A 23,191-nucleotide genomic window follows, 5' to 3' on the forward strand; every position below is an offset into this window, starting at 1 on the left:
AACAGCATCCAGAACCACGTTTACAGCACAGACATCTGCACTGATTCTCATTTTCTGATTTATTTTCACTCAGAGAATCACTAAACGTCTCAAACATCTTAACTAAAAATCTGAGCTGAAAAGAAAATCCTCCAAACTGCATGTTCTATCAGAACCTTGTGGTTCTGCAGTGTTTTCTACAAATCTATTTATTTGTACCATCAGTGTACATTCATTTAGACTTTTATTGGTAGGCCTTGCTGTCTGTCCGTCCCTCCTGTGGTTTGGATTCTGGACCTGCAGACGGAGACGGTTCTGTCCACACCCGTCCGGTCTCGGTTCTGCTGAGCTGTCCAGTTGGAGCTCCCCGGTGCTCTGACTATCTGTGCTACCTCATCAGATTTTCCTACTGCAGCACAGATAGATGGCTGTCTATCCGTCGATGCTACCCGTCTAAAACTTCTACCATGATATTTACAAACAGAAAACGACAGCAGGCTGTGTTTACGTTAATTATTATCATCTGATAACGTTAATATCATCTGATAACGTTAATTATTATCATCTGATAATGTTAATTATCATCTGATAACGTTAATATAATCTGATAATGTTAATTATTATCATCTGATAACATTAATATCATCTGATAACGTTAATTATTATCATCTGATAACATTTATTATCATTTGATAACATTAATTATTATCTGATGACGTTAATTATTATAATCTGATAACGTTAATTATTATCTGATAACATTAATTATTATCATCTGATAACATTAATATAATCTGATAACGTTAATTATTATCATCTGATAACGTTAATATAATCTGATAACATTAATTATCATCTGATAACAATATAATCTGATAACGTTAATTATTATCATCTGATAACGTTAATTATTATCATCTGATAACGTTAATATAATCTGATAATGTTAATTATTATCATCAGATAATGTTTATTATCATTTGATAACATTAATTATTATCATCTGATAATAATTATTATCTGATAACGTTAATTATCATCTGATAACGTTAACGGATAACATGAATTATTATCATCTGATAACATAAATTATTATTATCTGATAACGTTAATTATTATCTGATTATGTTAATTATTATCTGATAATGTTAATTATCATCTGATAATGTTAATTATCATCTGATAACAGTAATTATTATCTGACAACGTTATTGTCATCTGATAACGTTAATTATTATCATCTGATAACATTATTATCTGATAACGTTAATTATCATGTGATAACGTTATTGTCATCTGATAACGTTAATTATTATCATCTGATAATGTTAATTATCATCTGATAACGTTAATATAATCTGATAATGTTAATTATTATCATCTGATAACATTAATTATTATCTGATAACGTTATTGTCATCTGATAACGTTAATTATTATCATCTGATAATGTTAATTATCATCTGATAACGTTAATATAATCTGATAATGTTAATTATTATCATCTGATAACATTAATATCATCTGATAATGTTAATTATCATCTGATAACATTAATATCATCTGATAACGTTAATTATTATCATCTGATAACATTTATTATCATTTGATAACATTAATTATTATCTGATGACGTTAATTATTATAATCTGATAACGTTAATTATTATCTGATAACATTAATTATTATCATCTGATAACATTAATATAATCTGATAACGTTAATTATTATCATCTGATAACGTTAATTATTATCATCTGATAACGTTAATATAATCTGATAACATTAATTATTATCATCTGATAACAATATAATCTGATAACGTTAATTATTATCATCTGATAACGTTAATTATTATCATCTGATAACGTTAATATAATCTGATAATGTTAATTATTATCATCAGATAATGTTTATTATCATTTGATAACATTAATTATTATCATCTGATAATAATTATTATCTGATAACGTTAATTATCATCTGATAACGTTAACGGATAACATGAATTATTATCATCTGATAACATAAATTATTATTATCTGATAACGTTAATTATTATCTGATGATGTTAATTATTATCTGATAATGTTAATTATTATCATCTGATAACGTTTATTATCATCTGATAACATTAATATAATCTGATAATGTTAATTATTATCATTTGATAACATTAATTATTATCTGATAACATGAATTATTATCATCTGATAATTATTATCTGATAACGTTAATTATCATCTGATAAAATTAACGGATAACATGAATTATTATCATCTGATAACATTAATTATTATTATCTGATAACGTTAATTATTATCTGATGATGTTAATTATTATCTGATAATGTTAATTATTATCATCTGATAACATTAATATCATCTGATAACGTTAATTATTATCATCTGATAACGTTTATTATCATTTGATAACATTAATTATTATCTGATAACGTTAATTATTATCATCTGATAACGTTAATTATTATCTGATAACATTAATTATTATCATCTGATAACGTTAATTATTATCTGATTATGTTAATTATCTGATAATGTTAATTATCATCTGATAATGTTAATTATCATCTGATAACAGTAATTATTATCTGATAACGTTATTGTCATCTGATAACGTTAATTATTATCTGATAACATTCATTATTATTATCTGATAACGTTCTTGAGTGACGAGACCGAAGTGGAAGCTTATAGGAGTTATGCTTATCATAGCATTGGAACAATTTATAGACACAACAAAAACACAAAATATCACTTCCTTCATCAGAATCCATTTAAAATGAAAAACTATCGCAGATGTTTGCACTCAGGGCCGTGCAGAGGCCACTAAAGGGGCAGGTGCTCAAAAAAAAAAAAAAAAGGCACATCAAACCGAACATGAACAGCCTCTCAGCTTTCAGAGTTTAATAAACAATGATAAATTACAAGATTGTGAGATATACAATCAAAGCTAAGGAGAATCTCTATGCATATGTAAGATATTTTATTAGTAATTTCTTTCTGCAGGTCTATTTTGTTATAGGAAAGTTTTGCAATATTCAAACCCGCAATTTAGCAAGATATGTAAATCAGAGCTGGACCACCAGACATATTTTGTCTTTACATAATTACACTATTAAAAATATAAACAAGGGCACAATGCAACCTTTTAGTGACTGTAATCTATAAAACAAAGATCTGCCTGTTTGCTGCAGTGGAGATGAAGACGGTCCATTCAGGGAAGCAGAGCTGCAGCAAACTTTAACGTGGAACTGCAGAAAAATAAATATAAGCAATTATTTAATTGTTAATGTCACCATGAGAAAAGCCTACTGAGTTTTGCTTAAAAAAACTTAGAAAAAAATTTAAATCACACATTTGACTCATGAAGTTAACTTTCTTTTTTGCAAAACACTTGCGCTCCTCAGAAATATTTTCCTGCTTTTCTAAGTTTTTGTTTGTGACTCAAAGTTTTGCTTGTGATTCTCACATGACGTCTTGACCTAAAATCACAACAAAAGATTTATGATGTGTTCAAATAAAAGTTTGTTTGGTAAAAATGAGTTAATAAAAAAAAAAAAGTATTTTATACAAAAAAAATTTTTTTTAAAGGAATCATTCCAAAAGTTTTGATTACAATTTTATTTTACTTAACTGAGGTTAGTTTTTTGTTTCCATTGAATAATTACGAAACAAATTTAACTTCATACTCTGTGAACCAGACCCAGTTGCTGACACCTGGTGTCAGGAGGGACAGCCGCTGACACCTGGTGTCAGGAGGGAGAACCTCTGACACCTGGTGTCAGGAGGGACAGCCGATGACACCTGGTGTCAGGAGGGAGAACCAATGACACATGGTGTCAAGAGGGACAGCTGCTGTCACCTGGTGTCAGGAGGGACAGTTGCTGACATCTGGTGTCAGGAGGGACAGCTGCTGTCACCTGGTGTCAGGAGGGATATCCACTGTCACCTGGTGTCAGGAGGGACAGCCGCTGACACCTGGTGTCAGGAGGGACAGTTGCTGACACCTGGTGTCAGGAGGGACAGCCTCTGACACCTGGTGTCAGGAGGGACAGCTGCTGTCACCTGGTGTCAGGAGGGACAGCCTCTGACACCTGGTGTCAGGAGGGACAGCTGCTGTCACCTGGTGTCAGGAGGGAGAGCCGCTGACACCTCGTGTCAGGAGGGACAGCCGCTGTCACCTGGTGTCAGGAAGGACAGCCGCTGACACCTGGTGTCAGGAGGGACAGCTGCTGACACCTGGTGTCAGGAGGGACAGCTGCTGTCACCTGGTGTCAGGAGGGACAGCCTCTGACACCTGGTGTCAGGAGGGACAGCTGCTGTCACCTGGTGTCAGGAGGGACAGTTGCTGACACCTGGTGTCAGGAGGGACAGCTGCTGTCACCTGGTGTCAGGAGGGATATCCACTGTCACCTGGTGTCAGGAGGGACAGCCGCTGACACCTGGTGTCAGGAGGGAGTGCCTGTGACACCTGGTGTCAGGAGGTACAGCCACTGACACCTGGTGTCAGGAGGGACAGCTGCTGTCACCTGGTGTCAGGAGGGACAGCCTCTGACACCTGGTGTCAGGAGGGACAGCTGCTGTCACCTGGTGTCAGGAGGGAGAACCTCTGACACCTGGTGTCAGGAGGAACAGCTGCTGTCACCTGTTGTCAGGAGGGATATTCGCTGTCACCTGGTGTCAGGAGGGACAGTTGCTGACACCTGGTGTCAGGAGGGATATCCGCTGTCACCTGGTGTCAGGAGGGACAGCCGCTGACACCTGGTGTCAGGAGGGATATCCGCTGTCACCTGGTGTCAGAAGGGACAGCCGCTGACACCTGGTGTCAGGAGGGACAGCTGCTGTCACCTGGTGTCAGGAGGGACAGCTGCTGACACCTGGTGTCAGGAGGGACAGCTGCTGACACCTGGTGTCAGGAGGGACAGCTGCTGACACCTGGTGTCAGGAGGGACAGCTGCTGACACCTGGTGTCAGGAGGGACAGCTGCTGACACCTGGTGTCAGGAGGGACAGCTGCTGACACCTGGTGTCAGGAGGGACAGCTGCTGACACCTGGTGTCAGGAGGGACAGCTGCTGACACCTGATGTCAGGAGGGACAGCCGCTGACACCTGGTGTCAGGAGGGATATCCACTGTCACCTGGTGTCAGGAGGGACAGCCGCTGACACCTGGTGTCAGGAGGGAGTGCCTGTGACACCTGGTGTCAGGAGGTACAGCCGCTGACACCTGGTGTCAGGAGGGACAGCTGCTGTCACCTGGTGTCAGGAGGGACAGCTGCTGACACCTGGTGTCAGGAGGTACAGCCGCTGACACCTGGTGTCAGGAGGGACAGACTCTGACACCTGGTGTCAGGAGGGACAGCTGCTGTCACCTGGTGTCAGGAGGGAGAACCTCTGACACCTGGTGTCAGGAGGAACAGCTGCTGTCACCTGGTGTCAGGAGGGATATTCGCTGTCACCTGGTGTCAGGAGGGACAGTTGCTGACACCTGGTGTCAGGAGGGATATCCGCTGTCACCTGGTGTCAGGAGGGACAGCCGCTGACACCTGGTGTCAGGAGGGATATCCGCTGTCACCTGGTGTCAGGAGGGACAGCCGCTGACACCTGGTGTCAGGAGGGACAGCTGCTGTCACCTGGTGTCAGGAGGGACAGCTGCTGACACCTGGTGTCAGGAGGGACAGCTGCTGTCATCTGGTGTCAGGAGGGACAGCTGCTGTCACCTGGTGTCAGGAGGGACAGCTGCTGTCACCTGGTGTCAGGAGGGACAGCCTCTGACACCTGGTGTCAGGAGGGACAGCTGCTGACACCTGGTGTCAGGAGGGACAGCTGCTGTCACCTGGTGTCAGGAGGGACAGCCTCTGACACCTGGTGTCAGGAGGGACAGCTGCTGTCACCTGGTGTCAGGAGGGAGAGCCGCTGACACCTGGTGTCAGGAGGGACAGCCGCTGACACCTGGTGTCAGGAAGGACAGCCGCTGACACCTGGTGTCAGGAGGGACAGCCGCTGACACCTGGTGTCAGGAGGGACAGCTGCTGACACCTGGTGTCAGGAGGTATAGCCTCTGACACCTGGTGTCAGGAGGGACAGCTGCTGACACCTGGTGTCAGGAGGTACAGCCGCTGACACCTGGTGTCAGGAGGGACAGACTCTGACACCTGGTGTCAGGAGGGACAGCTGCTGTCACCTGGTGTCAGGAGGGAGAACCTCTGACACCTGGTGTCAGGAGGGACAGCTGCTGTCACCTGGTGTCAGGAGGGATATTCGCTGTCACCTGGTGTCAGGAGGGACAGTTGCTGACACCTGGTGTCAGGAGGGATATCCGCTGTCACCTGGTGTCAGGAGGGACAGCCGCTGACACCTGGTGTCAGGAGGGATATCCGCTGTCACCTGGTGTCAGGAGGGACAGCCGCTGACACCTGGTGTCAGGAGGGACAGCTGCTGTCACCTGGTGTCAGGAGGGACAGCTGCTGACACCTGGTGTCAGGAGGGACAGCTGCTGTCATCTGGTGTCAGGAGGGACAGCTGCTGTCACCTGGTGTCAGGAGGGACAGCTGCTGTCACCTGGTGTCAGGAGGGACAGCCTCTGACACCTGGTGTCAGGAGGGACAGCTGCTGACACCTGGTGTCAGGAGGGACAGCTGCTGTCACCTGGTGTCAGGAGGGACAGCCTCTGACACCTGGTGTCAGGAGGGACAGCTGCTGTCACCTGGTGTCAGGAGGGAGAGCCGCTGACACCTGGTGTCAGGAGGGACAGCCGCTGTCACCTGGTGTCAGGAAGGACAGCCGCTGACACCTGGTGTCAGGAGGGACAGCTGCTGTCACCTGGTGTCAGGAGGGACAGCCTCTGACACCTGGTGTCAGGAGGGACAGCTGCTGTCACCTGGTGTCAGGAGGTACAGCCTCTGACACCTGGTGTCAGGAGGGATATCCGCTGTCACCTGGTGTCAGGAGGGAGTGCCTGTGACACCTGGTGTCAGGAGGGAGTGCCTGTGACACCTGGTGTCAGGAGGGACAGCCGCTGACGCTTGGTGTCAGGACCGCTGACACCTGGTGTCAGTAGGGACATCAGCTGACACCTGGTGTCAGGAGGGACAGCCTCTGATACTTGGTGTCACGAGGGACAGCCTCTGACACTTGAGGGACAAGGTGCAAGAAAATGGATGGATGGATGAAAAGTGGTGCGATTTGCATAAATATAGTAAGAAGAAAAATTTGCGGTTGTCAGTCATATTGGAAACATTAAGTGTCCTCCTGAATGAAGGCACATATGTTCACAGGCAGACACTGTGGAGCTGCAGAGCGTCGATCTGGACGCCTCACAGTTCAGAGAAGCGAGCCGAGTCATTACGACCGTTTAGAGAAGATCTGTTTATAATAGCCGTCTCATCGTCGGGAGAGTTCAGTGGTGCAGCTCGCTGTTCTGTCAGTCAGTGTAATTATAGCCCATGCTGTTTGCTCACTTCTCTCTCTAAACGCTGCAGCAAAGCTCCTACCAGAAATTATATGACTTTTTAGTTGTTTCCTGATGGTGGAAGGATTAACTTCCAATTTTTTAGATAAAAAGTTTTTGCGTTTGGATGAAGGGATTTTCTGGTCATATCAAATAGGTGTATTTTTCAAAACTACAATGGAAACATTTTTTTGCGCATCGCACGAGTCGTGATTAGCAGCCGGATGTTACTACTGGTGAAAACGACGAAGAAGACAACAGGAAGTAAGATGGCGTCTTCTTTTGGACAGCGTGCAGCTGGCTCCACCAGAAGTTTGAGCAAGGGACTTCCTCACAGTTCATAAAATATTGTGTCTCATTCCAAATCGTTAAATCCGCAGTTCTTCTGCAAAGGAACAACTACTGTATGTTTACATCTGTCACTGCCATAATGACTTATTGTGAGAACAAATCGACAAAGTTTTGCGCACATTTGTAATGGAAACGCAGCGACTGAAACTATATTTTAAATGGAAAATGAGTTTGTCTCTTTAACGGTGGTTTGTGTTACCAGGTCAGGTCCCAACATGATGTGAAGGAAAGTGCCAGGCCGGCTGTGAGTTTGCAAATTTTCACTCATTCACGCCTCTAGCACTTGGTTTTAAAAATGAGTCATTCAGTTGGAGGCAAATCAGAGGTCGCAGGGGTCAGTTTTAAGGCTACCCAGACACAGTTAGCACTGACGCTAAGTAGAGCGGTCTTCTTCCCGTGGGAAGATCAGGTCAAATTGCTCAGCAGCTCAATTTGTCCTAGAGCAAGACCTTGTACCTATAATTACTTAGAAATCAGCTGCTAAAACTCCAGGTCAGAGAGGAGCCAGATGCTCTAATTACTTTGTGGCCGTGAAACTGTGAATATTTTACATAACTGAAAAGCAGGATTTTCTCTTTCACCAGTGGCTGAAGCCAAATGTGACATCAATGTTCAGGATCCAGTGAGATGGAGCAGAAGGTTTGGAGAAAAGTTTATTTTTAATATGGGACCCAAAGGCTTCATGAGATCGTTCTTTTGTTAAAGATTTAATATTCAATTCAAAAATAAAATAATTTATTTGACAATTTGAGGTGACAGAAATTTGTTTCCAGATGTTCTAGTAGTATTTTTAAGCAATCCGGGTCTGATGAAGGTTTTTCAGTGTTCTTTTGAAATTTTAAAAATGTATCTATTATGTATCACACCTGAACATTCAAAGACACATAAAGACAGTTACAAATGTAGCCTTCTATCACCTAGGAACATTTTCAGGTGTACTAATGTCGCACCAAGATCTAGAAAAAACTCATCCAAGCGTTTATCTTTATGTCTTCGATTACTACCAGTTTCCGCTCAGCTTCCGTAACTTTTTATCCAGACAGTGGCCGCAGAGCAGCACCGCCACCTGCTGGTGTGGAGTTCTCACTGCTTTAGAGTATGTTTGGAGCCACAAAGGTTTTAAAATAATAATTTAAAAAATCATCAACTGTTTACATACAGGGAAAGAATAAATTTGCTTCAGTGAGACATTCAATTTTTCTAAAAATGTTATCACAGCAAGTGACAAATGATATGACTTGAGAGAGAAACTTAACTTAATCTAAAAATAATAGACCAGATCTACATTGATGTTGAGTCAAGCAGAAAGTTGACCTCTTCACATGTTAGAAGCATTTTACCTACAGATGAGCAACACTAATGCTGTTATTGCATTTTAAGCAATAAAATGGCTTATTTCTTGCTTAAAATGCAATGAAACAAACTGCTATAATGCAGTAATATTTCTAATATTAGACAGCATTGATTATTACAATAATAATTGTTGCAACCCTAATTTATGTAGCACTGAATTTCAGCAGAATATGAAGCCGGAGTAAACAACAGAAGCATTAGCAGGGGTGTCAAACTCCAGTCCTGAAGGGCCGCTGTCCTGCAGTTTTTAGATGTGCCACAGGTACAAAACACCTGAATCAAATGGCTTAAATACCTTCTTCTTGTATAGGTAAGTTCTCCAGAGCCTTGCAAATGACCTAATTGTTCTATTCAGGTGTGGTGCAGCAGAGGCACATCTAAAAGTTGCAGGACAGCGGCCCTCCAGGACAGGAGTTTGACACCTGTGCTTAGAGAAAACAGGAGCGACGTCAGTGTTTGGTGCTCCAGATTTCCTACGTGAGCGTTTTAAAAAAGATGCGGCTATCACCCGGTCGCACATTTTCACGCTGATTTCGACTCAATCGGTCACATGACCTAGAAGTTATTGAAGAGAAATACTAAATAAAAAAATAAATAAATGGGTAACAAAAATAAAAAAATTATTTAAAATGGAATAAAGATGCATGAACCTCGTATGTAAAGTTTAGTACAACAATTACACACTGATTACTAGTCAATGAGGCACACAATATGGAAGCTATTGGAAAAAAACATATTTAATATTAGCAAAAATGGCGCCATTCGTCAGTGTTGCCAGATTTGAAACGTTCCCGTCCAAACACGGTAAAACTAAACCTGTACAACCTGCCCAACTGCAAACAGTCCGGATCTAAACCTCTAATAAAACTCACGTTAATAACACTATGTGTTTTATTCATAATCTATCACTGATATATTTTTAGAAGATTTTAGAGAAACCGCAAAATGTTATGTGTTTTTTTTATTTTGTAGGACTGAAAATTTTTTTTTTTTAAGTTTTCAAAATGTAAATTTTTCTAAGAACTAATAGTTTTAGAAAAAATGAGAGAAACAGTAAATATTCACCAAACCGAACTGAACTCAAAACTAATTTTAATTTATTTACCAAATTATTAGGAACTCTGTGAATTAAAAGCTTTACTTTTTTAGACATCGGGGTTTGTTACATTTTTTACTTTTATGTTAATAACAGGTTAAAATGTGTAAAAATATGCGAGTCATAGACATCACTATGTAATTCTAATAATAGATTCAAATCTGACTCATACGGAAACATCACGGGATAAACATGTTTCATTTGCAAACAAAGTTTGGTTCAGTAGCTTCTATTAATGAAACTAGATCTCAGTTTTACTGTTTGGCTGCGGCATGAAAAGCCTTGTCATCCAGTTTTATATCTGATTAAATGAAGACTTTTTGACAGTTAAAGGAGCTTTTTCCCCCCAATTTAATATTTAACATTTCATTTTAAAGCATCAGATTGTTCCCCAGTGATGATTCTGCCCAGAGTGTAAATAATAGGCTGGTTCTTTTGGTCGAAACCCAGATGAAGGTGGAAACGTAACGGCTTTGATCGGCTCCTCTAAACCGAAACAACTCAAACTCAGACTCATCCGGTTCAGAGGTTTTTATTCTCTTGAGCCAAAAAAGACAAAAACATTTTCCAGTACGAATCCCAGAGCAAAAGTGGCGTGTTTAGACACTGAAAACAGAATAATCCAGAGGAAACAGAAAAATCAAAGCAGCTAAAATTTAATTTGACTTTCAGAGAACAAATAGAAACATTAAAGCAGCTTTAAATGACCCCGCTCCTGTCCGACATTAAAAACCATGGAAACGTTCCAACCTCGTGAAATGAAACATTCAAAATGAATCACCCAATAACCAATCAATCAATAATTCAAGTATTAACCACCTGAGTCACAAAGAGCTCAGCTGAAACTGTGGAAATGCTCCTTTAACCCAGGACTCCAGGTTCAAAATTATAAATACATCAGAGGAACAAAGTGCAACGATTCCTCCGCCCCGATTGGTCCAGATTCCTCCGCCCCGATTGGTCCAGATTCCTCCGTCCCCGATTGGTCCAAACGGCTGCTGCGTCACAGCGTGTGCTTGACGGCCGTCACCGGCTCCCGCTTGTTCTGCAGGTTCTGCTGCAGATCCTGCAGGAGGCGCTCTCGCTCCTCTGCATCCACCAGGATTTGCTGCCATGACAACAGAAGAGTTGGTTTGAACAGAACGGAGTGTAAACACTGAATCCAGATCTAATTTCTGTTTTCCTGTGAAAGCAGATTCATCATCACTTCTCCAGGTTTTCCTGAAGAGCCTCTGACCTTTTCCCAGATTTCTTTTTCTGCATTTCAAACATACGACATTTTGTAGATAGAGGAAAAAAAGAAGTACCAACAGTTTTAGACTAACAAATTTTTCTAGGAAAAATGTGAAAATTTCTCAGAACCAAGTCAAAATTAGTTTTTTTCTAGAAGATTTAGGAGATTCTGAGTTTCAAAAGTCATAAATTTTTAACTTTAGAAACTTTGAACTTCCCAAGTTGTTTTCTACAAAATTTCTAAGTTTAATATAAATTTTAGGATTTTTTTTCCCCCAAGTTAAGTTTTGACTTTTCCAACCCAGAAATGTTCATGTTTTTTCTATATTTCTTTCATAGACATTTTTTTGAGTTTTGTTGGCAGTAATTTATCCATCCATTTCTTTTCTATCTGCAATGGCTGTAATCTGCTGTCATGCAAAACACTTGGGAAGATAATTCGGCTTTTTGGAAGCAATAAAAAAATATTTAAAAACTTTTGAAATCATTTTTATACAAGTTTCACATTATGAAGTAAAAATGCTGAACATTTTTCACAACATTCTAATAGTTTTAGTTGTTGTGCAGCGTTATCTGTAGAATGTATCAGGGCGTAGTTCACAGCTGAGCCACCAGAGGGCAGAAGTGGACGTTGTGTTCTCTACCTCGATGAGCCGGTCTCTCTTCTGCAGACTCTCCCTCAGCAGGCGCTCCCGCCGCTCGCCGTCCTCTCTGCTCGTCCGCCGCTCTCTGTCCGTCTTCTTCTGCTGCTCCTCCGCCTGCCTCAGCTGCTGCTGGGCGTCCCGGAGCCGGGCCGTCAGCGAGCTGACCGTCTGGGCGTGGCTCTGCTGCTGAGCCTGATGAGAGGCGGAGAGGATCAGAGCCAGATGGTGCTGGACCTTCAGCTGAATCTAAACTGGACAAGTTTTCACTTTTAGACTCTAGTTGATCAACGATTCCCTTCAAACTGGTTTGACTACAAAATGATCCAGCTTCATCCAAATATTAGCTCAGAAATAACCAGACTTTGCTTTTATCTTATCAACCTTATTGCTCTTTTTTAAAATCTCAGTCATTTTACTGGCTTGGAGCTGAACAATCTGTGTCTGTGGCCAGATGAGTGGAGCCCGACTGACCCGGACTCTTTCACCCAACATCCTGAAAACCTGGTGGACCTGAGGATGTTGTGGGCCACACATTGATTTATCATAATCAATATTTTCATCCCAGGCTGCACAGTGGCGCAGTTGGTGGAGCTGTTGCCTTGCAGCAAGAAGGTTCTGGGTTTGATTCCCGGTCTTTCTGCATGGAGTCTCCATGTTCTCCCTGTGCATGGTGGGTTTTCTCTGGGTACTCCGGTTTCCTCCCACAGTCCAAAAACATGACTGTCAGGTTAACTGGCCTCTCCTAATTGCCCCTAGGTGTGTGTGTTCATGGTTGTGTGTCTCTGTTTTGCCCTGCGACAGACTGGCCACCTGTCCAGGTGACCTGTCCAGGTGACCCCGCCTCTCGCCCGGTACGCCAGCTGGAGATGCAGCAGCACCTCCTGACCCCACTGAGGGACAAGGGTGTAAGAAAATGGATGGATGGAATATTTTCATCCCAGTTTTAAGCAAATAGTTTGTAATTTGGAATAAAACGTATTTTATTGCTTCTTATTCATGATTTAAGCTTCATTTAACTTTATTTTCTGGTTTTTAACACCTTTATATTTTTGCAGAGCATGATAAAATTATTCACCTCCTATTCATAAAGTACATAAAAATCCACCTAAAGCTGCAGGTTTGATCAGTTTCTGTTCAGTTTAGAAATGTTTAATGCTCGTCATGCTGGACCTGCAGCAGTTCCTGCGACGCCTGCACAGCTGCACTCAGTCTGGTGACCTCTTCACACAAGGTGGCGCCGTTTTCCTCTGCAGTTTTCAGCCGAGCTGCCGCCTGCTCTTCACTTCCTGTCGCCTGCTGACCAATCAGAGAGAGAGGAGAAGATTTAGAAGTTGTAGGATGAAAGACATAAAAACTATCCGTTTCCTGGTTTTACAGGTCTGAACAGCAGAACGCCGCAGTTCTTAGAGATCGGACCGAGCCGCTCAGGTTCTGATTAGAACCCGGTGCTGAGAGCGATGACACTGCACTGTAAAAACACAAAATATTCACAACTATTTCTGTCGGGTTTCTACTGCAAATAGAAATAGAAAACATTTCAAATAAAAACAACAGGTACCAGATCCACCGGCAGATTTTCATCAACATTAAGGAATTATTGACTTAAACAACATTTCAGTTAAATAAGTTAAATAATTAGGACAGTTTAAGAAAAAAAAAAACATTTTTGCACTGAAAACAAGACTACAATGCTTGGTCTGGTTTTGCGTTTCTGCGGTGTAGAGAAGCAGCTCCTGTTAAAGGTCAGAGGTCAGAGGTCATCTCCAGACCAGCTGAACTCCTGTCTGGTTCCACAGAGAGGACTGAAGGCTCCGCTCTCGGCCTCAGACGCTACAGGCCTTGGCCCGTCTCCATGGAGACGAACACAGACCTCCAGTGAACCGCAGTGAAGATGGAGGTTTGGACCAGAACCGGATCTGCTCACCGGGTGGTCCAGGCGCTGCTGGAGGTTCAGGATCAGAGCGTCCTTGTCCTTCAGGACGGCGGCGACGGCGGCGTCCCTCCGTCTCCACAGCTCCCGCTGCGTCTCCGCCTCGTCCAGCCGGCGCTCCCTGTCCTCCAGAGACGCCCGGAGCTCCTGCAGACGGAACAAGGCTCAGCTCGGCCCAGACCAGCACGTCCAACAAAACCGTCTGTCCTCACGTTGACCACGTCCTGGCTGCTCTGCAGAACCGTCCTCAGCGTGTCCAGGTCCGCCTCACGGTCCCGTCCGGCTCGTCTCAGCGCCTCCACCTCCGCCGCCAGGCTCCTCTCCGCCTCAGTGGCTTCAGACCTCAGAGTCTCCAGGGCAACCTGCAGGACAGACGAGGACAAGGCATCAGGACGGATCAGCAGAGACGTCTCATCTCCATCCTGGTCCTCTGGAGGCCGTCGGCTGATCCGTGTGACCTCCAGGTCACAGCGACCCGCCGCCTGCAGACCGTCAGCTGACTCGGCCCTGCGCCGCAGCAACAGCCAATCAGACGACCTTGATTCTGACCTTGTTATCAGACAGCAGTTCCTTCAGCGTCTCCAGCAGCTTCTCAGTCAGCCGGGTTCCCAGTTCTGCTCCGGTTCCGTTCTCCACACACAGACCTCGGATCAGAACCAAACACTCCTGAGAGGCAGAAACACAGAAACACGTCCAGGTCACGGTTCTGTCCGCAAGCGGAGAAACGGAAAACTTTCAACCACAGAGGCTGAGCAGCAGCTGACAGCATGAAAACTAAATAAAGATGTTAAATAAAACAGATAAAACATTTATAAAACAGTCTTTGTTCAAAAGCTGCTGGGAGGAAAAAATGTTTTCAGTCCCGATTTAAAAGAAGCAGCAGTTTGTGAAAGTCTCAGAGAGTCTGCTTCAGTGTGAGGAGCAGCAAAGCCAAACACTGGTTCTGGTTCTGGTTCTGGTCCTGGTTCTGGTTCTGGTCCTGGTTCTGGTCCTGGTCCTGGTCCCAGTCCTGATTCTGGTTCTGGTCCTGGTTCTGGTCCTGGTTCTGGTTCTGGTCCCGATACTGGTCCTGGTCCTGATACTGGTCCTGGTCTTAGTCTTGATTCGGTTCTAGTCCTGGTTCTGATTCTGATTCTGGTTCTGATTCTGGTTCCGATTCCGATCCTGGTCCTGATTCTGGTTCTGATCCAGGTATTGGTCCTGATTCTGGTTCTAGTCCTGGTTCTGATTCTGGTCCTGATCCTGGTTCAAGTCCTGATTCTGGTTCTGGTTCTGATCCAGGTTCTGATTCTGGTTCTGATCCAGGTCCTGATTCTGGTTCTAGTCCTGATTCTGGTCCTGGTCTCAGTCCTGGTTCTGGTTCTGGTCCTGATTCTGGTTCTGGGAACAGCTGGGTGTCAAAACTTTCTACCATTTGGGCCAAAAACTGATGTGTTAAAAATAATGGAGGGCAAAAAAAAAAAAAAAAAATTATTTTAAGATTTTAAAAAATGTGAAACTTTTTTCAAACATTGATTGAAGATAAAATCGTCGTCCTGATTTGAGCAGCAGCAGGAAAAACAGAAATTTTAAATTTAGTTCTGACATGTTTTACCAGGGCCACAAATGGCCCTCGGACCACGGGTTGGACACCGCTGGTTTCGAACTTTGTGGGCCAACAGCAGAATATTAAAATCCACTGTTTGACCAGGGAGCTACAGGCGCGACTGGAGATCAGGTTCTGATCCAGTGACCTGGTGCTGGTTTGGACTCTGGCAGCAGAATCCAGATCCCAGCAGGATTTAACTAGACCTCTGTGTTTGGTCACATGATCAGGCTGTCTGTGGATGTGCAGGCAGAGTGGAGGATGAGTGATGCTGTGGGCCGGTTTCTCTGGAACCGACCCACAGCATCAACCTGCAGACGGCTGCTTTCTGGACCGGTCAGCAGAAAAATCATCTCCTCCGTTTCTTTAACTCCTGTTCATTCTCTCTCAAACCATCTGAAAGCAGAGGTCAAAGGTCACCGGTCTGGTCAGGTCTGCCCACAATAAGTCAAACAAAGTCCTGTGTGGATCATTAACCCCCAGCAGCAGAAGCTCCGCCCCCCTGCAGCTCCACAGCAAACAACATTCCTGTGGCCTTTGAGCCGGAGCGGAGGATCCACTGGATCCACTGGATCCACCCGGCCGGCCTCACACACCTGGATCAGTCGCTCCCGGCTGTGCAGGGCGTGACCGAGGCCGTGCAGCGCCGAGGCGCCGCCGCCCTCCTCCGGGGTCAGCTGGAGGGAGAGAAGAAGAGCGGATTGATTTCAGAGAAAGGAAACAGGAAGTGAGAACAGGAAATCATCAACAACCTGCAGCAAATCAAACATGGTGGCACCTTCAGAACCGGGCCAAAACAAACTTATCCGTGTGTGTGTGTGTGTGTGTGTGTGTGTGTGTGTGCGTGTGTGTGTGTGTGAGACCAAACACTCAGAATGATTCACGGAGCCGTTAACTCGGCACCAGAATCCGGAGCAGCCACAGAGAATCCATGCACACATGGAGTCAACATGAAGAACAAAGAGTAAAAACAAACAGGGCGGGATTTTAAATTTAAATTGTAATGCAAGTACTGGGGCTGCACAGTGGCGCAGTTGGTAGAGCTGTTGCCTTGCAGCAAGAAGGTTCTGGGTTCAATTCCCGGTCTTTCTGCATGGAGTCTCCATGTTCTCCCTGTGCATGGTGGGTTTTCTCCGGGTACTCCGGTTTCCTCCCACAGTCCAAAAACATGACTGTCAGGTTAATTGGCCTCTCCAAATTGCCCCTAGGTGTGAGTGTGTGTGTGCATGGTTGTGTGTCTCTGTGTTGCCCTGCGACAGACTGGCGACCTGTCCAGGTGACCCGTCCAGGTGACCTGTCCAGGTGACCCCGCCTCTCGCCCGAAACGTTAGCTGGAGAGGAACCAGCACCTCCTGACCCCACTGAGGGACAAGGGTGTAAGAAAATGGATGGATGGATGGATGTAAATACTGACCAGCTTAAATGTGAACGCTGTTTTTACAGATTAATCTGGGATTCTGCAGGTTTCAGACACACAGATTTAAGACATTTTAGTGCCAGATTTAATTAACGTAAAGACCAAAAACAAACTATAAATCAAAGCGCCTGAGGAATCCTGCTGCAACAGAAACGAAGGCAGACGTCGTCCAGCAAGCGGAGGTGGATTTGCACTTTAAGGGAAGTGATGTCACTTCCTCTCCAGTCATTTCCTACAGAGCTAGCATGATGAGGTCACAACCGCTAGCCGTCCTCAGCCAAGCGACCAATGGCATTGAAGCAGGTGAAACTTTGGGCTGTGATTGGTCGCTGTGTGTCCAGCCCATCAGTTTGTTGAACACCAAAAGCTAACCGGTGAATTTTAGCAGCTAGCTACAGGAAGCATCAAACGACTCAAATCACAGAGCAATTTACAAACGGACCGAAGGCCAAGTTCTATACTTTATGAAATTAAGACAATTTAAATGTCTTAATTTTTGATACATGAATTTAAGATTCAAGTTTTTAAGTTAATTATGACTAAAATTATATATAACAACACATTTTGTGACTGATTTTATTAGCAATCTCCCATCAACTTTCATGTTTTAAATTCATCCTGAATCCAACAGGAAACGTTTTCACTCCTCAGACCTTTAATCTGTAACGTTTAGAGCCAAAGCTCAGCGGTTCATGTTTTAAATTCATCTTGAATGTAACAGGAAACGTTTTCACTCCTCAGACCTTTAATCTGTAGCGTTTAGAGCCAAAGCTCAGCGGTTCATGTTTTAAATTCATCTTGAATGTAACAGGAAACGTTTTCACTCCTCAGACCTTTAATCTGTAACGTTTAGAGTCAAAGCTCAGCGGAGCTTTGATGTTCCGACTCATCCTGAAGGAAAACTCCAGCAGCTTTTTATCGCCTCATTCCCACAATAATATGACATTTTCCCTGAATGAAAGTCATCGGTTATGAAAGCAGCTTCCTGCTGGTTTGAACCTGCAGCGGCTCGTCAGTCTGACTGGTCCGGTTCTGATCAGCTGAGGGGCCCCGGGGCCACAGCACCGGTCCGGGTGGATTCCTGCATGTGCACCTGCAGCTCTGACGACACGCCCTGCGCTGCGTTCGCAGCGCCGTTCTTCACGCCGATTGCTTTATGAGGCTGTTTGCCAGCTGACTCCCATAAACCTGCTTTTCCAGGCGAATCAAAGAGCTGCTGCCATGCCAGGGCGGGACGCGGATCTATAATTAGAGCCGTAAACTGCAATGTTTAATCTGCTGAAACCACCTGAACGAGGCGCTTAGAGCGAACAATGAATCTGTAACCTCCACAGAAATGATTCACTTTAACCGGAGCCGACCAGCAGAACCTAGGCAAGCAGAGAACTGCTGACAGGCGGAGGCGAGACGTGAGGAAGGCCGTCTCTGCTCTGGTAAAACATTTAGGATCGCCATGAAAAGGTCAAAGGTCATCCTGCTCCTCAGGCATGTTTCCAGAACTTTAGCAGCCTTTCGGAAACGGATCTGTGTCTCGTTGCTTCAACACATATCTGTTTGTTTTGATGTTCTTCCGCTTTCTGCTGTGTGAAGTTTTAATGTTTTCTGAACAGATTTTTGTAGGAAAGCTGCTAAAATAAAAGTTAAATAAGTAAAACGTTCATCCAATCAGATTACAGTGAATTTTGCTTCGAAGACATTATTTCAAAAGCTCAGTTTGCTTCACAGTGAGTTGAGTAAATCAGATGATGGTTCACTGATCACTGATCTCTTCAGTTGTTTTGGTTTCTTGCTTCAAATCTCCAGGATCAACACAACTAATCTCTGCTAATCTCTGCTAATCTCTGCTAATCCAGTCTCCTTCAGAAAAGCAGATACATAAAGTGTGTTGGAGGTCGGTTCTTACCGAGCCCAGGTCCTCCGATCCGTTGACCTGATCCGGTCCGGCCCGTCTCAGATCGGCCTCCAGGGTTCTGATCCGGGTCCCGGCCTGGTCCAGTTGGGCTCGGAGGTGCCTGACCGCACTCTGAAGTCGGCCAGTGCTGTTCTGAAATCACAGAGGTTCTGTTGGATCAGGCGGTCCAAACGCCAGAGGCTCTTTATAATTTTGGTTAAAATGATAACTAATGTTTTTTTTTAAAATATTAATATAATAATAAATTACATTAAAAAGTATCGGTAACACTATTTTGGATAAATTTTTCTTTTGTATTCCATTTATTTTAACACAGAAAACAGGAATAAAATGCTTGTTCTTTAAAAATAACATTTTCTATAATAGACATTTCATCAAAAATTATAAAAGTTGTTTTTTGTTTTTTTTGAGAAATCAACGTAACATTAGCCACCGGTGGTGGGAACATTTCAGCTGATCTTTTAGCTCACTTTGCTTCCCCTAAATCCATTTTTACAGATTCTAAAGCGCTAATTTACTACTAAAGAGAAACAAATTCACAGAAACGTGGCCGTCTCTGTAACCGGAAACCAGCAGCAGCCACATGTGGTTCTGCAGCAGCTCACCTCTCGCTGCAGCGGCATGTACTCGTCCTTCAGCTCTGTCAGCACGTCTCCGTCCTCCTCCTCCACCTGACCTCCTCCGTTCTCCAGATCCCCAAAGGTCAGAACCCGGCTGACCCTGGGTGACGCCGGCCCGGGGTTTTTCCCGCCCTTCCGGCCCAGCACTGGGATCTTACTTCCCGACGGCGAGCCGAGCGGCTTCCCTTCGATGCTCCTCAGCTCCGTTAGCACAAAGCTAACCGCCTGGTTGCCCGGGGAACAGAACGGGTCGTTGCCATCCAGAGTGTCCAGCGAATGGACGGACTCTGTGCGAGAAGGAGCCCGGAGCGAGAGGCTGGACCCGGTCAGGGACGGCGGGCTGGACCTGGGAACGCCGTGCCAGTGGAGCGGCATGCTCCGGGACTTGTCCCGGGTCAGCTCCAACGGGGAGGAGGGCATGTGGCGAGGAATCCCACAGACCGACTCATAGTCTGAATCAGAAACCCGTAAAGAGTCGCAGCCTTCGCAGCCTTTGCCCTTCCGGCACCGCTTACCGGTTCTGATGAAGTACGGACACGTGTCCCACTTCTCGGACCAGCACTCGTACTCCGACAGAGCCATGTTGTCCTTCAGCATGTCCCGGTAGCCCTCCCTCTCGGCCTCACCGTCCTCCTCGCTGGCGCTGCTCCGGCTCCGGAGCTCCTGCGGGTGTCTCTGCCGGTAGTTCTGCCGGACCCACTGCCTGATCCTGTCCCGCTCCTGGGTCAGCTTCTGAAGCCGCTCAGACGAAAGAACCCGGACCCGGGCGATCACTGTGTCAAACTTGAACACTCGCTCCAAAGCGGAAACACATTTGCCGCACACAAACTCTCCGGTTCTGCCGTTCCTCGGTACCGACTGTCCCAGAATGTGGGTCAGAACAGTCAGAATGTCCACAGACTTGGACGGGGAGCTCAGGGACACCAGGGACCGGGACAGAGACCCGGAGGAGCCCAGAGACAACGTGCTGCCTGTGAACAAACAACAGATTTATTTCCTGAACGTGGAGCGGAGACGCACCGATCCGATATCGATATCTGTATCGGTTCTGATACTGAAAAATTTCTAGATCGGCTAATAGAGCCGATGTGTTTGATCCATGAGGGCAGATCTATCCAGTCTAATTCTATGCTTTGTGCTCTGAGCGACGTCATGCTTTGTTATTTATTTTGGATTATCTTTAGAATTCATAACTGTGTTTTCTTAGACATTTGAAAGAAAGTTTGTAGATGTTTATTTTTACGTCTGGTTGTGAATCTGTTGATTTGATCAGATTCTTTATTATTTAGTTTCTATCGGCTGTTCTCTGGACTGAACAGATTAAAGTTGTTGTTACATTTTGACCAGTTTGTGAAGCTACTGGTGTATTAACCTGAGCTGAACTGGTGCAGAGTTATTCAATAAATCTGTAGTTCTGAATATTTATGTCTGAAAACAGAAATGAAGTCAGTTCAGCCGTTTCTCTGATCGGTATCGGCCGATACTAAACCTCAGGTATCCATCAGTGCCTCCCTGGCATGTCTGTTTTCTCCAGACTCACCCCAGGGACTGCTCTGAGTGGACCGGGTCAGGCTCCCGCCTCTCGCTGACCCGGTTGGGGTCCCGGGATGATCGTTCCTCCTGTTCTGGGCCGCAAACAGCCATCGGCGTTGGTTTCCCTGGAGACTACCGCCGCATATTCGGCAAAGCTCGTTCTTCCTTGTGCTGGACATCGTGGAGCAGATGGCGAAGGCCTTCAGGGTCCAACAAATATGGAGACTTCTCTGTGGATTTAAGCAGAATTTACCGAATCAGTCGACATCAGAACCACGATCCCAAATGGACCAAACAAAACCACGTAAACTGGTTTCTTCACACAGCAACATTTTGAAATTGTCAGTTGATTTTCAAAACCTGAGAGACGCACGATGTTAAAAATCACAGATCTAAAGTTTGGTCGTACAGTGTGTGACGTCGAGCCATACGCACACGCACACACACGCACACACACACACACACACACACGCACGCGCGCACACACACACACACACACACACACACACACACACACAATCTTTGGAGCCATTCAGAAAAACGAAAACGAGTCAGAATCTGAATTACTACTGAACTAATTTAAGGAGAATTCAGGACCCTGTTCGTTCAGTTCTGGCCCGGGTTTCAGGTCCAGCGATTCATGAGACATCGTCAGTATCAGAATCGGACGAAGTTCACAATATTCCCATATCGGTAAATGAAACTGGGCCAACAAACACGGTTGATTTTCAGGACTGATTTATACTGAAACACAGAAGCACCGTCAGCGGAGCGATCGCTCTGTCATGGAAAGAACAGGGAAATTTAAATAATGTTGGTAAATACAACAGCAACTTAAGTATTGAATATTAATATCAGCCTAAACCATCAGAGCAGTTCATCTCTATTCAGGATTAGAAATGAAGGTTGAGTCTAGATGGACTCAATCTAGAGCTTCAAATCTCAGCTAATCTCCATCAAATGACAGATCAGAGCAACGGGCTCATTTAACCTAAAACTGATCGTTTCCTGGAAGGAAAACCTCACCGTCAACCTGAAGAGAACATTTTAGGTTTTTCTGGTTGACACAAAAAATGACACCATAGTGAAAACCAAAAAGCATGTTTGACATTTAACTTTCATCTAAAGACTGTTGCAAAGTTTTAAGATAATCCCGTTTCATTTCCCAGAAAGCAGGAAGCTGCAGGAAGCTTCGGGCCTTTCTGCAGGTTCTGGGTTCCAATCCCAGTTTCCTAGCACAATCTAAAAACATGGAAAAATACAACAGGCATAAACAGAACCCAGATCAGACTGAGTTTATGTCTCAGTTTATCAGAAACCTGCTTACTGTGAGCTTCAGGGATCTCTGCAGACCCGCTGCTGGACTTGGACTGAGCCGTTTTCCATAAAGCAGGTCTGAGTTGATGCTGGAAGCTGGAAAACTCACAGAGGGAATGCCGACATGGACTCAGACTCCCGGCTCTCCGGTCGCTTCCTGGATGTTTTCCCCGCAGGGCGGGACACGTCGTCCTTAGCCACGCTGTCACTGACTCCACAGCCCGGCGGACTGGACCAGGCGGTCCACAGTCCGGACATGAAAACATGAGCTCAGGGCGGAGACATTTAAAGCAAAACGTTCCTGAATCCCGAAAAGAAACTCTGGAAACGGCTGAACTCTCCTCTATATTTGCTGCTATTTATAACCCACAGCGGTGCAACCCGGTCCGGTCCGGTTCGGTTCGGTTCGGTTCCGGTCGCTCTAACCGCCGCAAACCTTCACAAACACATTCCCTGCTTTTATTTTGAAGCGCAGCGGTGAACTTACCTTTGAAGTGGTCCCGAGGACTCACGCGCTCAGCCCGGGATAAAGTTTCAGTGTCCGCGGAGAGTCTTCATCACACATGACGTCAGGAGGGAGAGGAGAGCGGGAACACGGTCTGAGCAGAACCGAGAGCCGCGGGACAAATCTGGACCTCCGGAACCGACTGAAGAGGAGCCGCGTTTCGACACACCGGAGCTGACAGGGAAGGGAGGGGGAGTCACCTCACTGACGTCACTGGTCACACCTGTCGGAGCGGGAGCGCTCAC

The 23,191-nt window shown here is 44.8% G+C and overlaps 1 protein-coding gene across 3 annotated transcripts; it reads right to left on the reverse strand.

Annotated features, from left to right (window-relative positions):
* Positions 1 to 10,766: 10,766 nt before the first annotated feature.
* LOC103477737 (uncharacterized) lies at positions 10,767 to 23,145 on the reverse strand. Of its 3 annotated transcripts, none has more exons than XM_008431029.3 (11): positions 22,929 to 23,145; positions 21,132 to 21,354; positions 19,577 to 20,562; positions 18,963 to 19,103; positions 16,239 to 16,319; positions 14,607 to 14,723; positions 14,270 to 14,419; positions 14,052 to 14,204; positions 13,298 to 13,420; positions 12,128 to 12,319; positions 10,767 to 11,358 (listed from the first exon to the last, which is right to left on the reverse strand). In XM_008431029.3, the coding sequence occupies exons 2-11, from the start codon at positions 21,301 to 21,303 to the stop codon at positions 11,254 to 11,256; spliced, it is 2,220 nt and encodes a 739-aa protein (XP_008429251.1). In that variant the 5' UTR covers positions 21,304 to 21,354; positions 22,929 to 23,145; the 3' UTR covers positions 10,767 to 11,253. The 3 variants fall into 3 exon arrangements, with proteins under 3 accessions (XP_008429251.1, XP_008429250.1, XP_017164738.1); XM_008431028.3 differs by having other exon boundaries at positions 13,298 to 13,423; XM_017309249.2 differs by lacking the exon at positions 22,929 to 23,145 and adding an exon at positions 22,452 to 22,870 and having other exon boundaries at positions 13,298 to 13,423.
* Positions 23,146 to 23,191: the final 46 nt, after the last annotated feature.

Source organism: Poecilia reticulata, chromosome 16 (genome assembly GCF_904066995.2).
Source record: "Poecilia reticulata chromosome 16, P_reticulata-male-v2, whole genome shotgun sequence".
Classification (NCBI taxonomy): domain Eukaryota; kingdom Metazoa; phylum Chordata; class Actinopteri; order Cyprinodontiformes; family Poeciliidae; genus Poecilia; species Poecilia reticulata.

What these genes read in the sequence shown, in the direction of transcription:
- LOC103477737 (XM_008431028.3), bottom strand. Translation starts at nt 21,303, where the DNA reads ATGTCCAGCACAAGGAAGAACGAGCTTTGCCGAATATGCGGCGGTAGT. An exon ending in GATCGGAGGACCTGGGCTCG is followed by an intron (nt 16,320 to 18,962) that starts GTAAGAACCGAC and finishes CTCTCCCTCCAG; the next exon opens with CTGACCCCGGAGGAGGGCGG. An exon ending in AGCAGCGCCTGGACCACCCG is followed by an intron (nt 13,424 to 14,051) that starts GTGAGCAGATCC and finishes CTGATTGGTCAG; the next exon opens with CAGGCGACAGGAAGTGAAGA.